This window comes from Macrobrachium nipponense, chromosome 19 (assembly GCF_015104395.2).
Source record: "Macrobrachium nipponense isolate FS-2020 chromosome 19, ASM1510439v2, whole genome shotgun sequence".
Lineage (NCBI taxonomy): Eukaryota > Metazoa > Arthropoda > Malacostraca > Decapoda > Palaemonidae > Macrobrachium > Macrobrachium nipponense.
The window spans coordinates 33,924,584-33,940,539 of NC_061088.1; the positions used below are offsets into that span (position 1 = coordinate 33,924,584).

The 15,956-nt window shown below is 37.9% G+C and overlaps 1 protein-coding gene across 1 annotated transcript in view; it reads left to right on the plus strand.

Annotated features, from left to right (window-relative positions):
* Positions 1-3,727: 3,727 nt before the first annotated feature.
* LOC135215926 (tubulin beta chain-like) overlaps positions 3,728-15,956 on the plus strand; it is a 50,465-nt gene continuing 38,236 nt past the window's right edge. Inside the window, exon 1 of the mRNA XM_064250883.1 lies at positions 3,728-4,012. Coding sequence (XP_064106953.1) covers positions 3,956-4,012 — 57 coding nt within the window. The 5' untranslated portion in view covers positions 3,728-3,955. The remainder of the gene's footprint in view (positions 4,013-15,956) is intronic.

The window sequence follows — 15,956 nt, forward strand, 5'->3', positions numbered from 1 at the left end:
CTGTGAACCTTGGACTGCCAGCCCTGGTGAAGCTGACCAGTGACTGTGAACTTGACTGCCAGCCTGGTGAAGCTGACAGTGAACTGTACTGACCAGTCTGGTGAAGCTGACATGAAACTTGACTGCCAGCCTGGTGAAGCTGACTGTGAACTTGACTGCCAGCCTGGTGAAGCTGACAGTGAACTTGACTCCAGGACTGGTTGAAGCTGGAAGTACAGTGAACTTGACCGCCAGCCTGGTGAAGCTGACAGTGAACTTGACCGCCAGCCTGGTGAAGCTGACAGTGAACTTGACCGCCAGCCTGGTGAAGCTGACAGAAAACTTGACCACCAGCCATGTGAAGGTTACAGTATACTTTACCACAAGTCTGGTGTAAGCTGCAGTCGGTCATGACGAGGCCGGGAAATCAGCAAAGTTGCGAGATGTCCAGAGAGGGGATCCCTCATTCTTGTGGGGATATTAACCAGGAAGGTTCTGCGGAGTAACTTTTGCATTTCTCTCTTATTTGTCTATAATTATAAGTCGTCTGACAAATTCGAGCGGGAACATTCTCTCTTCAAGCCTCACTGAGGCCCAGTGGCACTTCCTTAAGCGCTGACCAGATAAAATTCTCTGATAACTATTCTCGATTCAAGACTGAACTTCAATTAGTTACCCTATGACCCATTGTTCTCCCTCCAAAAATGTCTCCAACGCCCTCGACAGAAGGCAGATCCTGTGGAAGTCAATGCCTAAACTAAGTAAACTAGTTGTTAGACCAAAAATAATCTAAACGTAACTGCTACGAAGACATGGACGACACACGCACACACATATATACATAAACATACACACACATCGTTTGACTAAAAAAATTATTACATTTGGAAGTCCATAGGCATAGTAAGGTGTGGCTAAATAAGCAAATATTACATAAAGAATACACACACAGACACACAGACACACACACACACATATATATATATATGATATATATATATATATATAATATATATCATATATATATATATATATATATATATATGCATACATGCTACACACACCACACACACACACACACACACATCACACACAATATATATATATATATATATATATATATTATATATATTATGTATGTAATAACCTTGCTTCACAGTTAGATCAACTGACATAAAATAATCCTTCTTCTCCACCTTACACCATTTTTGCTGTTGTTGCGCTGCTCTTGTGGTACTTATGTTATGAACGACATTGTTGCAGAAATTACTGTAATTATCATCCACAGGAACGGCAATTTTCAAAGAAGAGAAGAAAGCCTCTCGTAAGAAGGTAACACAGGAAGGGTAATAAATAACGAACATAACTATACGTTAGTCATAGTCACGCACCACATAGTAGGCGTCTGACGCAATAGGCAAGTTCCTATAGAGATTAGCAACTTTTCTTTATTGTTCCCTTTCTAATGTAGCAACAACAAGGGTAATATCTTTAATAATAAATAATATTAAGTAAGATATAAACATTAATGATAAAAACAACTTTCCTTTCACTAAGCATACCGTCCACTAAATACAGGCAATTAATAAATGAAATTAAGATAAATTTCAAGAAATATTAGATTTTAAAAGTCCAAAGAAAGCGAGCCGAATATAAATTAACCAAGGTGTGATCCGACCTCCGGCTTACTCGGGAAGCGTGCAAGATTTTCCACTCACGCAGAAGTTACAAGCATTATATTCCTAACTTAACGTAAAGTGGTCTTCGTAATTAACACTCATAATTAGTACTACTCATACCAACAACAAGGATCAAATACAAAGGACACAAATTAAACTCGTTCATTTATTCTCAGTGATATGTAGAAACAAAATAACTGAACAGAAAAAGCCTAAATTCAGTACACCACATAAATTAGAATGTGCTAAACTCTACGGTCAAGTACAGGCTTGCTTCACAACCAGAAATTAAAATACTACGCTATATTTTATTAGAAATAATTTTTCTGTACTGTTTAACACGCATATTTTTTTTTTTTTTTACATTTTCATTCTGATAAATAAATCATAAACATCCTATCCTAAAATTCCTGTATCTTTAACTCAATGCGAAACACCTTTTTCAGAAATTTTTAGGCTCTCCATAGACCTTTCCTACGTCCCCCTCCAACTAGAAAAACAACATAACAACAAAGTAGTTTGTAAGCTTACTCCTCGAGTAAGCGAACATTAAAAAGTCCAGTTGTAGCTTCCTCTATTTTAAGATTGGGAGTCGGACATAAAAGGAGCATAACTGAAAGATTAGGCCATGCTGGTTTGCATCTGTCGACAGGGAAGGTTTGGAATAATTTTATAACTGCGTACGAAAATAACATGTATGACTCCTTCCCCCAGCTCCCCACTCTCTCTCTCTCTCTCTATGTCTTCCCAGGAACTACTTTTCTATTTTTCTGTTAAAAAAAAAAAAAAAAAAAAACTATTGATATAGCTATTTGTCTGTCCGTCCACAATTTTGTTTTGTCCGTCCTCAGATCTTAAAAACCACTGAGGCTAGAGTTGCAAATTGGTATGTTGGTCATCCACCCTCCAAACATAAAATATATCAAACTGCAGCCCTCTAGCCCCAGTAGTTTTGACATCATTTAAGGTTAAAGTCAACCATGATCGAGTGACTGGCACTGCTATAGGTGTCAACAACGCAGGCCACCACCTGCCCGTGGTTGAAAGAAAACTCGATTGCACCGAAGACAAGTTCACAATTAGAATAATAAGAAAAACCCAGCGACAGGTTCCAAGAAAATGTGTATGCCACTGTAGATGTGTGTAAGAGTGCAATGTCTGGAATAGTAATGACTTCCACAAAAGAATTCAAGTTCACATGAATTCGGATGCGACAAAAAAAAAAAAAAAAAAAAAAAAAAAAAAAAAAAAAAAAAAGTTAAAACGAATTACAAGAGTTTCGCCGTCAAATTCCTGGAAATTCCCGAAGGAAGTTCTGACTCCTGCAGTCTCTACCAAGAAAGCATAATACAACGCTTAAGCTGCGACCAGATTCCAAAAGCCGGAAAGTGACGACGCAAGCAAAGACAACAGACCGGGTTGACATTTTTCCGCCCTAGATCTCCCGCCAATCGCCGGGCGTCAAAACATCAGCCAATCGTTTCCCGCCAAAACTCACATATTATTTAAAGGGCTTCTTCCGCGACCTTTCATCAGCAACTCCCTCGAAGTTTGCTGTCCATCCTCTGAATATTACACCTCGTTGTTGTTGTTACTTTGTATATCACAGGGCTAAAAGGTCATTAAACTGCTCTACAGAATTACCCCGTATGGGTCGAGAAGAGAACACATACAATAAGTAACAGAGAAATTAAACGAAAAGTAGTACAATACTGAAGAAAATATCAAGTAAAAACTATACATTTTGCCCGTTTCGTTACTTGTCTCATAAGCATTCCGGAAAGGAATGAAGGCTACAGAGGAATCTGGTCGTAAAATAAAGGATAAGTATTCACACGCGGTATGATACGGGTGGCGGTGTAGTAAATACATTATTGATAGCACCACATTGATTACTGAACATTAGCCAACGTAGGAAGGGGCAGAGGAGTGAGACGGAGACAGGGGAGGAAGGATGAAGTTTGGGGTAAAAGTCTGAGAGAGAGAGAGAGAGAGAGAGAGAGAGAGAGAGAGAGAGAGATTGTGGCATGGCAGGCAAAAGCGCGCCAGTTACGTCCCGTTTGAGTGATCGGACGGGTAACCGACCTAACGTCTCTTCCTCTTCTTCTTCCTGACAGCCGCGCACAGAATCCAGGAAGTTCTTGGTGTCTGAAAACGCTCTCGGTGCCCGAATTTATTTCTGCCGTCCGAATTCACTTCCGTTTTGTAGCTTTATCTACTTGGTAGATTTAAATAATAATAATAATAAAAAACAGACGCTGGAAAGAGGAGAGAAAGCATAACAAACAGACACAAAAATGCGTGAAATCGTACACATTCAAGCTGGCCAGTGCGGCAATCAAATTGGCACAAAGGTAATACTGAACGCTTTTCTTTATCACTTCAATCTTTTCATAAGGATAAGACGACGAGTCAAGCACTATAAAACTATAGTTAACATTCCATGTCGGAATAAGGCACAATTTCGCATATTTATCCAATACTTTCTATATGTTCCTGGTAACTAAACAGTTCGTTGTTTATAAAATGTTGATATACTCAGCCTATGTACATCGACCACATTACAACACCAGAGAAAATGTGAAGTAACAGAGGAATGATTGATTAGTTGATTGATTCCGATGCACTAACAGCGTTACGACAGCACAGCAACAGAGTAAAAAAAAAAACGTCAATTCTGTTATATACACCAGAAAACAATAATAAGAACTGAATCAAGTTTCCAGTTAACTCGATGCAATGTTTTTTTTAAAGCTTAAGCTCTAATTAGGAACCCTACGGTTCTCTCTTAGTTTGCACCAAAATTCTCAACAATTTAATACCATTTCTTAAACTACCAGTTCTCAACACACACATTCAAATGACCTTATTCAAAATTGAATACAAACATATTCTTGGAAATGACAAGATTAAAAGAAAAGACGAAGAGACCGTAAAATTCTGTGAAGATGGCACGACAGAAGAGTTACAAAGGAATGGCCTTTATTCAAATCCAAGAAGCTTATTAACATTGTATGTATGTAAGGTAGCGTTGCATACATGTTGGAGGTGTCGACGTACTACTGGTGACTTTTGTTTTGGTGCATGAGGGATTGTGGGTGTGAATGACGTCATGACATTTCTTTGAAGCTAGCCCTCTCTTACGGGAAAAGAACCCATAAAACAAAAGAGTAACGTTTGCCAAATTTCATATTTTCAACCTTTTCTCTTCAGTAAATTTTTAACGAGTACTTTATTTTCTAGGATTGTAATCAAGAATATATCTTAACTCTGTCTTGTTTATTGCCAAAATCAAAGTATGAATTTTAACCGCAGAATTACACAAACATTAGGAGCCTTTCCACCGCATACTTAAATGCACACCTAGAAGGATATTACCTATAAGGACACGCATAGACATGCATACACAACAGACACAAAAAGTAATACATGAATATATGTATATATATATACATATATATGTATATATATGTATAACATGCGCATATAAATATACTATTCATATGATAAATGTATATATATATACTATTCATATTTATATATATATCTATATATAAATATATAGAATATATATATATATATATATATATATATATATATATATATAAATCTATATATATATATATAATATTCTGTGTGTATAGTATAAAATGATAACTATAACTAATCAACTGAGAAGAAATGAGGCAAACATAAACAGCAACAGTCAATTAATTGTAAGCAGAAATGACCGACAGAAAAAAAAAAAAAAAACAGTACAGACGAAGATTTAGGTTCCACCTCCAAATATCATCATCAGCTTTCGTTACGTGAGAGTTCCTCTTCCCACCCTCTGCATAATCATTGCTGATATTAATTGATAAATCAATATTTTGATAAAATCATCATCATCATTATCCATACTTACTGATAAAATATTCTGATAAATCATCATTAGCCACATTTACTCATAAAATAATTTAATAACATAATCATCATCATCATTATCAATATTTACTGATAAAATAATTTGATAACATCAAAATCACGATCAACATCATCCACGTAATAATAATAATAATAATAATAATAATAATAATAATAATAATAATCCACATTTATAAGTAATCCTAAGATTTGACATTTATTCATTAATAATTGCGAATGATTTAGGCAATTCTCAGCAAAAGTAATAATTCGGCATTCCACTGCAATGATAATAAAAATAACAAGACAAAGAACAATAATTACTTATTTATATGTCTCACAACTCCAAAATACCCATGTTATCTTTACTTACTGTATATTTTACAGTGGTACTAGTTTTACTTCAGTCATTTAATTAACAAACCGAAATTTGTTCATCTCCCTTTGAAGGCACATCAAGTAGCTGGTAATCTTCCAAATAATGTGTTCATCAGAAAGAAATAAGAAAAGTAACAAAAGATACAAAACTTGATTAACGAAAGGCAGAAGGCTGCGTCATTGTTTACTAAATTGTGGCCATTGAAGACCGAAGACAGTGACTACTTGTGAAACAAATAGGTAGTATAAGGTTTATATGAGGACACATCATCGTATATGTATCCATTTCGTGGGTGATACCAAGGCGATATTTGTCCTAAAATGGATCTTTCGTAGATAGTGAACCCCCTCCCCGCGGATTTTAACCCGGCATGTGTCCACCTTAGCTGCGTGTTTAGCACGAGCCAATTGAGGATGACCGTAAAAACATAAACAGTAGACTGTAATTATCATAAAGATAATGACCCACAAAAAACATTAGTCCTAGATAACGACCCCCAAAGGCTAGGAAAGGTTCCCTAAAATACGCAGCACATAAATAAAGTTGAAGAATCTGACGACAAATAATTACTTGTCTTGCTAAAAACGCAGTGAACATAATTATGCAGGTCGCCAAAGCAACGTCCTTTTACCAATGTTGCACCGGAACTTGAGTGATTTGAACTCGTTATCTGACAAGCCAGCTGACAACGTAGGGGCTGAAGAATTACCCAGGTGACTTGACAATCAGGACAGAAATAAGCTACACAATTTTCTTCTAAAGCGGGAAATTATCACCTGCAACCAGCTAAATTCCAAACGGCATACACCAATAAATAAGTATGATTAATGGTCATCAAGAGAATATCCTTGGACGAACGTCAGCCACAGAACTGAAGTCCAGAGAAAGCAACCTCGCGCGTAAAAAAAAAGAAAAAAAATCAGAGATATCAAATTTTCGTATAACATGTCATCTAAAATATGAAAACATGAGCCAAACAAACTAACAGACCAACTTATGAAAATCAGTTCAATAAACCCTAATAGCACCACAGAGACCTAAATCACATATTATGGTGAAAGTTAAGTATATCTTAGTTTTATCAGACCACTGAGCTGATGAACAGCTCTCCTAGGGCTGGCCCGAAGGATTAGATATATTTTTACGTGACTAGGAACCAATTGGGCCGAGCCGAGAATCGAACTTCTGACCACGGGAATGGTAGCCGAGCGCAAAATGCACTCGGCCAACATGGAACTACGTATTATGGTAAATACAGCCAGATACCAGCCAGTAACCTAGAAGCCCCAAACAGTAACGACTCATATAATTTCACATTCGAAATTCCACCCGAGGAACCGAGCTTCTAAAGAAGGAAAACAAGCACACCTATCTATCATTCGAAGCACCAAATGAAACTAATAAACGAATCATAAATACCAGACAAAGAATCAAGCCCCAAAGCAAATGAAACTATAGTAGATTCACATCAACCGCGCATTTGATGTCTAGGCCAGTCCCTTTCGACGCTCCTAATTGGCTGTTGATAAGCCAATCACAAGGCTGGAAACTCAGTCTCTCTCGAGAGTTCCCATAAGCAGGATGTATGTTCCACCTCTCCTGAAAAACGTATCCCTCAGGAAATGTGGAACATACATCCTGCCTATGTGAACTCTCCAGAGAGACTGAGAGTTTCCAGCCCTGTGACTGGCTTATCAATAGCCAATTAGGAGCGTCGTAAGGGACTGGCTAAGACATCAAATGCACGATTGATGAGAATCTAGTATAGTACACGTACCATAGCAAAAGCCAACCAGTGATTAAAGCTCTAAGATAAGGAAACTGATGCTCATGTCATACGAAATATCAGATAACTTAAGCCGCGAAATAAAGTAGACTAAGGATGCGTCCACACTGCAGTAAAATAACGTGTTGTAAACAAAAACGTGTTGTAAACAAGTTCACGAAGGCCAGTGGAGACCGAATCTCGCCAGTGCTTAATGATCGTATGAAGCACTAATGAGGACTGCCAATAACTTGTTAACTTGTATTCAACCTGTTTGGGATAAGTGCGATAAGTTGATGACATGTGTTGATGACATGTTTTGCTGTAGTGTGGACGCAACATGACAAGATATAGCATTTAGTTAAATAATTCCAAAACAGGGAAAATTGACAAACGTTTTATACAAAATGTCAAGTCCAAAAACAAAGCAAATTGCGCCCCCGCCCCGCCCCCACCACAAAAAAGGAGGGACTATAATGAAACTGAAGAAGCAAACACTCATCCAGGACAGTGACATGCGGGTGGCTACGCATGATCTAGTAATACAGAAAAACAGAATGACGACGACCCAAACAGCCCATCATTAAGCAATTACTGATTCATTGGACTGGGTAAGCCTTCCGTGACTCCTGCTGTGAGGTATTCGATAGTACACACACACACACACACACACATATATATGTGTGTGTGTATGTATCTATAATAATAAAATCCGAGTGATCTTTCTTGTTTGTCCGACCGGGGGTGGGGGCAGGGATGGTAAGGGATCGATCGGGAGAGTAGGGGAGACATGACACATCCACTCTCCTCCTGCAAACCTGTTTGTCCGGCCAGGGTGTGGCGGGATAGCTAGGGGAGACATGATGGCAAGTGCCAGGTTCCAGTGTGTGTGCTTATGATATTTAACAATGTAAAACTAAAACTATTCATTGTAGGGTCTTTATGGTTTAGTGTAATGTGTTTCCATTCATTTCTATAAGGCATTTGTGTACTTATAATATTTTCTGTGCTACGCACGCTACATCTGTCCAAATATGTAAAAAATTAATGGCAAATGTAAACCGCATCTCAAACCAATTCCTTTTCACTAATAATGAAACGATTGTATCCTCATATTTATGCATGCAATATCAGTTGGTAAAATATGGAGAGCCATCTTAACAAAAGAAGTGCGGTTGTCTATAAAAAAAAAAAAAAACTTACTCGTGTCAACGACCGCGCCCTCCATTATTTTGGTCCACTCTGACGTACACAAAACTTTGATTATAAGCTATAACAGCTCATAATAGTAAGGAATTACAGTTCGTGATATGGCATTGAAAGGGTTCTGGATGATACGAGAGAAGCTTGGCTAAATTTTGGACGTGTGATGTGATGAGAATGCAATGTTTTGTTAAATGCTGAATATGACATGAGTGACTGAAGTTTTCATGGATGTTTAAAATGAAGTGACTTTGCAATGTGTTTGTCCATATGCTGCTTGAGAAATGAGTTTGTACCCAACAGCAATCTGTTCCAATGAAAATTTATGCAAATGAACTTCATTCACTTTCGTCGTTATTTTATGATAATCATAAACTTTAAATAGACATTCAATGGAGTATGTTTAAGAATTCCAGAACACGCGGAGAACAAAAATGAGGACAATCAAATTGGGGTGTATAATCTCCACAGATTTCGGTTGATTTGGCCTTCTTTGGCTACTAAAAACAAACACACACATACAACTTATAATCTAGATTGCTTCCTCAGTGTATCTTCACGTATTCTCATTTCAGATTTAACACAGCAACAGGGTGAACAAAGTGTAAAAAATAAAACGAAGATAAATAAATAAAGAGAGAGTAGGAGAATATGGAATAAGGATTTTAAGCTTAACGCCAAGCACTGGAACCCAAGAGGACATTAAGTGCAGAAACAGGGAACGTTCTAAATTGGTTTCGTCGAGATAATCTTCATGTGAAAATATTTTTAAAAATTAATCATTAAGGGAATAATAAAAATAAGATTGATAACAGCAAGCGCAAGAGAGAGAGAGAGAGAGAGAGAGAGAGAGAGAGAGAGAGAGAGAGAGAGAGAGAGAGAGAGAGAGAGAATCACTGTCATGGGGCTGGTAACGCATGTAATGCTGATAATCACAAAAGTGGTAATCCATGTTTGACAGAATCGTGTACAGAAAGTACTTGGGTTTAATCTATTATGTATTTCCTAATTGGTGTAGAGATGTTATTGTCCTATTGTCAGCACCGATTGACGGTTCGAGCGTCATTTCTGTGACTTTGCTTCCACATGGACGAATTTCACTCCGCGATTTTAAATGAGACACATAATATTAAGCTAGTTTATTGGTACCGTGCATAATTATTTTCCCCCAGAGTAGTTAAGGTCCAATTACATTAGCTCGATTACCCAGAGGGTAGAACGATTACAGGAGGTAAACCATCAATCTTATGCGCTCGCATGTCCTGCATGATACCTTCAACAGGTGACCCGGAAAACGTGTAATTGCCCAGTGAACGTAACAAGACGACTGCCATGGACAGCTCGGGTCAGAAGGTAATAACAGAACAGGGGTAGGCAAAATAAGTAGGGCTTGACAATCCACAAGGAAGTGAACGGAGAACCAATTGTGAGGCAGGGAACGCTGAAGGGAATTCCTACTTCTTGGGAAAAAAGTCTTTGCAGTATCCGTTGCCTTCTTTTGCGTCTGTTGCACACTTTAACCTTTCTATCTCAATAGACGGATTTTGTCTTCATTGAGAAGTCCACTGAGAGGATCTAGCTGTGAACTGACCTAATTTGAGCAGCCAGTCCCGCCTGTCTCTTGGCTATTAAAATTGAGGAAATTTCTGCGTAAGAGGGTAATGGCATCAGTGCACCTCACGCAGTTCACTCTAGGCATTACTAAGGGGTGTTGCAGCTTTAGCATGCAGCCGTGCCTAGTATTTAGCCTTCCCTTCTATTTCCGCTTCCTTTCTTCTATCTTGCTGTCCAACCTCTCTAACTATTATATCTTAGTGCAATGGTAGGGGTTTCTCCCAGTTTCACCTTCAGAACTTGGTACTTCGTCTCTTTTATTTCCGGATCTCTCTCTACCTTTCTTCCCTTCTTCGCGGATGAGCCCAACTCTCCTTTTCCGTCTGTATTTTGCTTTGTTTTTAACCTCTGGCCCACAGCAGCCAAGGCCTTTCAATACCATGTTTCGTCCTTCATGAAAAGAACAAGTAAAAAATGCTTCGGCGCAATCGATTTTTCTGCACAGTGTCTAATACTGCATGAAACTCTCACCAAAGGCCTGTGAAAATTTCAGCCACGGCTCATGAAAATCTCATCCACGGCGCCGTGGTGGCCTGTGTTGTTAGCACCTATAGCAATGTCAGACGCAAGATCATGGCTAACTTTAACGGTAAATCAATTAACAACTACTGAGGCTAGAGGGCTGCAGTTTCCAGACTTTCCTCTTCTATCATTATGGCGTCCCTTCTTCCTCAACCGGGCAGCCGGCTGCTCTATCTCACTTCAACTAAATTGTAAAGGTATTCAATCATTCGCAATACTTTCTAATTGACCTCGTCCTTTTCATGGATAAGGCTAAAGCACTAAATATAGCAGGTCCTGTAAAGGCCATAATACTCCAACGTCACAGTGACACAAAGGCAAATTGCTCTCAGGTCATGATACCCGGAAAGGTCAAATGACGCCAAGCTCGCTATAAATCAATAAATAAAATAACTCAAATAACGATATCCGAACATGATAAATTTTAAAAAGTCACTATGCCCCGATAACGTCAAACTACTTAAAAGGTCAATATGCCCCAAAAGGTCAAATTATTTCAAGATCGGGACCCGCATCAAGATCACATTATTTCAGAGTTGATGCCCCAAATAATCGAATGATTCATAAGTGACAATGCTTTTCAAGGTCGAATGACTCAAAAGGCACACTACTCCAAAACGTCCAAGTGCCCAAACCACACAATATCTACCAAGGTCAAATGACTCCAAGGTTCCGACCCGTCAAAAGATAATAGTACTCTACTGAGGCCACAAGCATGAACTGATGTTTAATGACGATTTATAGTGATCGAAACAACTGTCTCGTTAATAACTATGGCAGATTTATTCCAAAAAAATTCTGACGAAGGATTTGCGTTTATTTTTTAAAGTTTTGGTTACGTAGAAGTGTTTTTTTTTCAAGGTGAAATCATTATTTCAGGTTGTAGACTAACTACTATCAGTAAGTACGAAACGAAAAATAATAATTAAGTTTTAATTATGAGGACTGATGATACTTTCAAAACTATCCGTCGCAGCCAAGGGAGATTTGAAACTGAAGTCACTTCAGTCGTCTGTGGAAGCTAAAAGGTTCCAATCTACGAAGGAATTACTGAGCCAAGTCTCCTTTATGGAAGTCAAATATAGTACGTAGATTGTGAATGTCAATTAGAAAGTGTGAAAAAAGTTATCAAAAGTAGAATGGATTAAACTAGAATTTACAGTTTAGGCCAAAGGCCAATCGCTGGGACCTATGAGGTTATTTAAGCCTAAAAGGGAAACAGAGAGTAAAAAGGTTTGAAAGGTGAAGCAGGAGGAAAACCTCGCAGCTGCACTATAAATCCACTGTTAGCATATGGTAAAAAGTAAGATGGAAGAAAGAAAATATGAACGGAGGTGCAGTAGAAGGAATGAAAGGGGTTGCAGCTATTGACCAAAGGAACGCGGCAAAGAGCCTTAAGTAAATGCCTACAGTCCTCCGCACGAGGTGCACTGATGGCACTACCCCATGACGAGGGAAAGAATGGATTAGTTATGATCTGGTCATGTGGAAAGAACGCAAGACGATTGCTTGGTGAAAAGAATATACTACAACTTGGAAGCGTTAGGAGGGAGGAGAATAGGAAACACAAACGTAAATGACACAGAGTGTGTGGGTGTGGGTGACTTTGATACACTGTTGATGAGCCTTCTGTGTAGATTTACAAAGGAGCACGTTCTGTGAAGTTTCCAGCCTTGGGGGTTCGTCCACAATTAATCAGCTAAAGTAAGAATGCAGCAGTAATGGCCTTGTTGTTTTCTCTCAGAACCTCTATGCTATGGCTGATTAATGTTGAAGAATTTGTGTGTGTGTGTGTATGTTTGTGTATATATGCATACAAACATTTTAATATATATTGAATATATGAATATATATATATATATATATATATATATATATATATATATATATACACATCTATACTATGGTATATAGTATATGTATAATATATACATATATACTATATTGTGTATAGTATATGTATTAAGATATACAGATATATATGATATATATATATATATTATTATTATATATAGTATATAATACATACACACACACACACACATATATATAAATATATATATATATATATATATATATATATATATATATATATATATATATAGAGAGAGAGAGAGAGAGAGAGAGAGGAGAGAGAGATGTGGTCTAAGTTCTGTCACTAATACTCAAAAGTTAAATCATAAAATACCCGTTATCCTAGGATTATTTAACACTTGGAATAACTTCCACCCAAACGGAGTAAAGTAAAAGTAACGAGGGAGGGTTGTGTGGGGGGGGGGGGGGGTTGGGGGGGGGGGGGGTGGTGGGGTGAGGCGTTTTATTATAGCTTTGTCACTACTACTCACGCTACACTTCGTTGTCGATGTGCTGATTTCAATTCTAAGTCTAGAACCTGAACTCGACATGAATATGTAAAGCGGAGTCGATGTCAACTCACATCTGTCTTGACACCCATCGGGGCAGATGTACTTATCACGAATGATTCCCGTTGACAGTAAGTTACTCCCGAGGTAAAGTTAACTCAATATCAAGGGTTGTGTGTGGGTATATATACATATGTAGTATATGTAAATTTAACAGCCACAATGCCCTCTTAACTTTTCGAATTCTTTGGCTCGTTTTTGGATACTCTTGTCACTACAAAGCCTCGAGATCCAGCTTCAAAGAGAAAGAAATCATGATGTCCGGTAGCGGGAAGCGAACCCAAGATGCCGTAATCACGACGATGCCACCTTGCCGACCACTAGATTCTACATACATACATACATACATACATACATACATACACACACACACACATATATATATCTATATATACCTATATATATATATAATATATATATATAGTCTATATATATATCTATATATATATATATATATATATATATATCACACACACACACATATATATATATATATATATATATATATATATATATATATATATATATATATCTATATATATATATATATATATATATATATATACACACACACACACACACACACATATATATATATATATATATATATATATATATATATATATATATATATAGGCATACATAAATACTACATATATATACAGCGAGAGAGAGAGAGAGAGAGAGAGAGTTCTTTGGAGACCAAAAACTAGACAGAAAAGAAACTATGGTAACTCAGCCTCAGACGCTAGCGGAAACGCAAGCAGGCGTTTTACTGGCGTGTAATAGAAAATCACCAGAAGAACCAAGTAACGACAGACAATCCATAAAAAGAAATCCACCTTGCCCTCATATCATGACCCCAACAAACGAAGACATCGCCATCACTCGACGGCGAAGTAGAAGAAGAAGACCGTCTCCGAATCGATGCATCGGCAAAAGTGCACTTCAGGAGAAAAGGTCCATCGGACCACGGATCAATATCAGTCGGATTCCAAAGGACCTCCCTCGTCACGTAACATTTCCAAATCGTTCAAATCGTTCAGCGGAGCGCCCCGGGGCGGTTTTTCCAAGGTAGTTAGAAAGATCATCTTTCATCTTTCAGTCTCCTGTTGGTTTAAGAATAGAATAGAATACAGAATTTAGGCAGAGGGCTGGACCTATGACGTCATTCAGCGCTGAGACGGAAATTGACAGTAAAAAAAATAAAAGGTTTGAAAGGTGTAACAGGAGGAAAACCTGGCAGTTGCGCTATGAATCAATTGTTAGAAGAGGATGGATAGCAAGATGGAAGAAAGGGAATATGAATGGAGAAACGGCAAAAGGAATGAAAGGGATTGCAGCTAGGGCCGCAAAAGAACTTTAAGTAATGCCTACAGTGAACCACATGAGGTGCACTGACGGCACTTCTCCCCAACGAGTGCTGTTGTTTTAATGAACGGCGAAACAATGTCTATATTTTGTCAAAGTTTGATAGAATAACAAAAGTAAACGGTATGGTTGTTCTCCTAAACAGGCTAATACACACACATACATGAAATAATTAATAGAAAACAAAGGAGAGCGTTCCACAGCGTAACAGTGGTTATTATCACCAAACCGTCGATTAAGCAAAAACCATGAGTCAGTTTCCAGGTAGCTACAATTTCACAAAAACAAAGATGATTAGTTGATTGAAGAATATGCCTTAAAATATTAGAAATACAACGGATGATGTAAGCGAGAGAAATATGGGTTAGAAGCACTGCTAATGAGACATAGAAACACAAAGAGAGAGAGAGAGAGAGAGAGAGAGAGAGAGAGAGAGAGAGAGAGAGAGAGAGAGAGAGAGAGAGAGAATGTTTAAAAAAACCCATCGACATGAATAAAAAAAAGAAAGAAGTTTTTTAAACGTATTTCTAATAATAAAAACATTAATATGAGCACAGTCAGAAAGAGAACGTTCTTTTAAACGTATTTTTAACAATAACACAGTAAGAATGAGAGAGAGAGAGAGAGAGAGAGAGAGAGAGAGAGGAGAGAGAGAGATCAGGAGCATTTCTACAGCGACCTTTTCTTCCTGATCGAAATCCGATATGAGCTAAATGCCAAAGCAATCGATTCCTGGAGGCAGACAAGCAAAGGCTGAGACGGGGCCTTCTGAGAATATAAAGGTTCGCCTTCCAAGGACATTGCCTCAGGAGGACCATTGTTGGCTGGACCTTCAAAAGAAATCCTTAATTATGGCACCTGGCGGTAAATAACAGTATGAATAACGAGGAAATCCAATAAGGAAAGTCTTAGAGAGTCTGTTCCTGTCTGGAAACGGACGGCAGTTAATAATGTGTCGTACACCAACAGCCGATACTGGGCAAACCATAAAAGAACCTGGTTCAAAGACTAAAGATGGCTAAGGTGCTGTGCAAAGATCAATATCGGAGTAAAAGAAAGGAAACAGACCTTGAACAACAATGACGCAGCCCAAACTGAACAAAAGACTTGTCTCA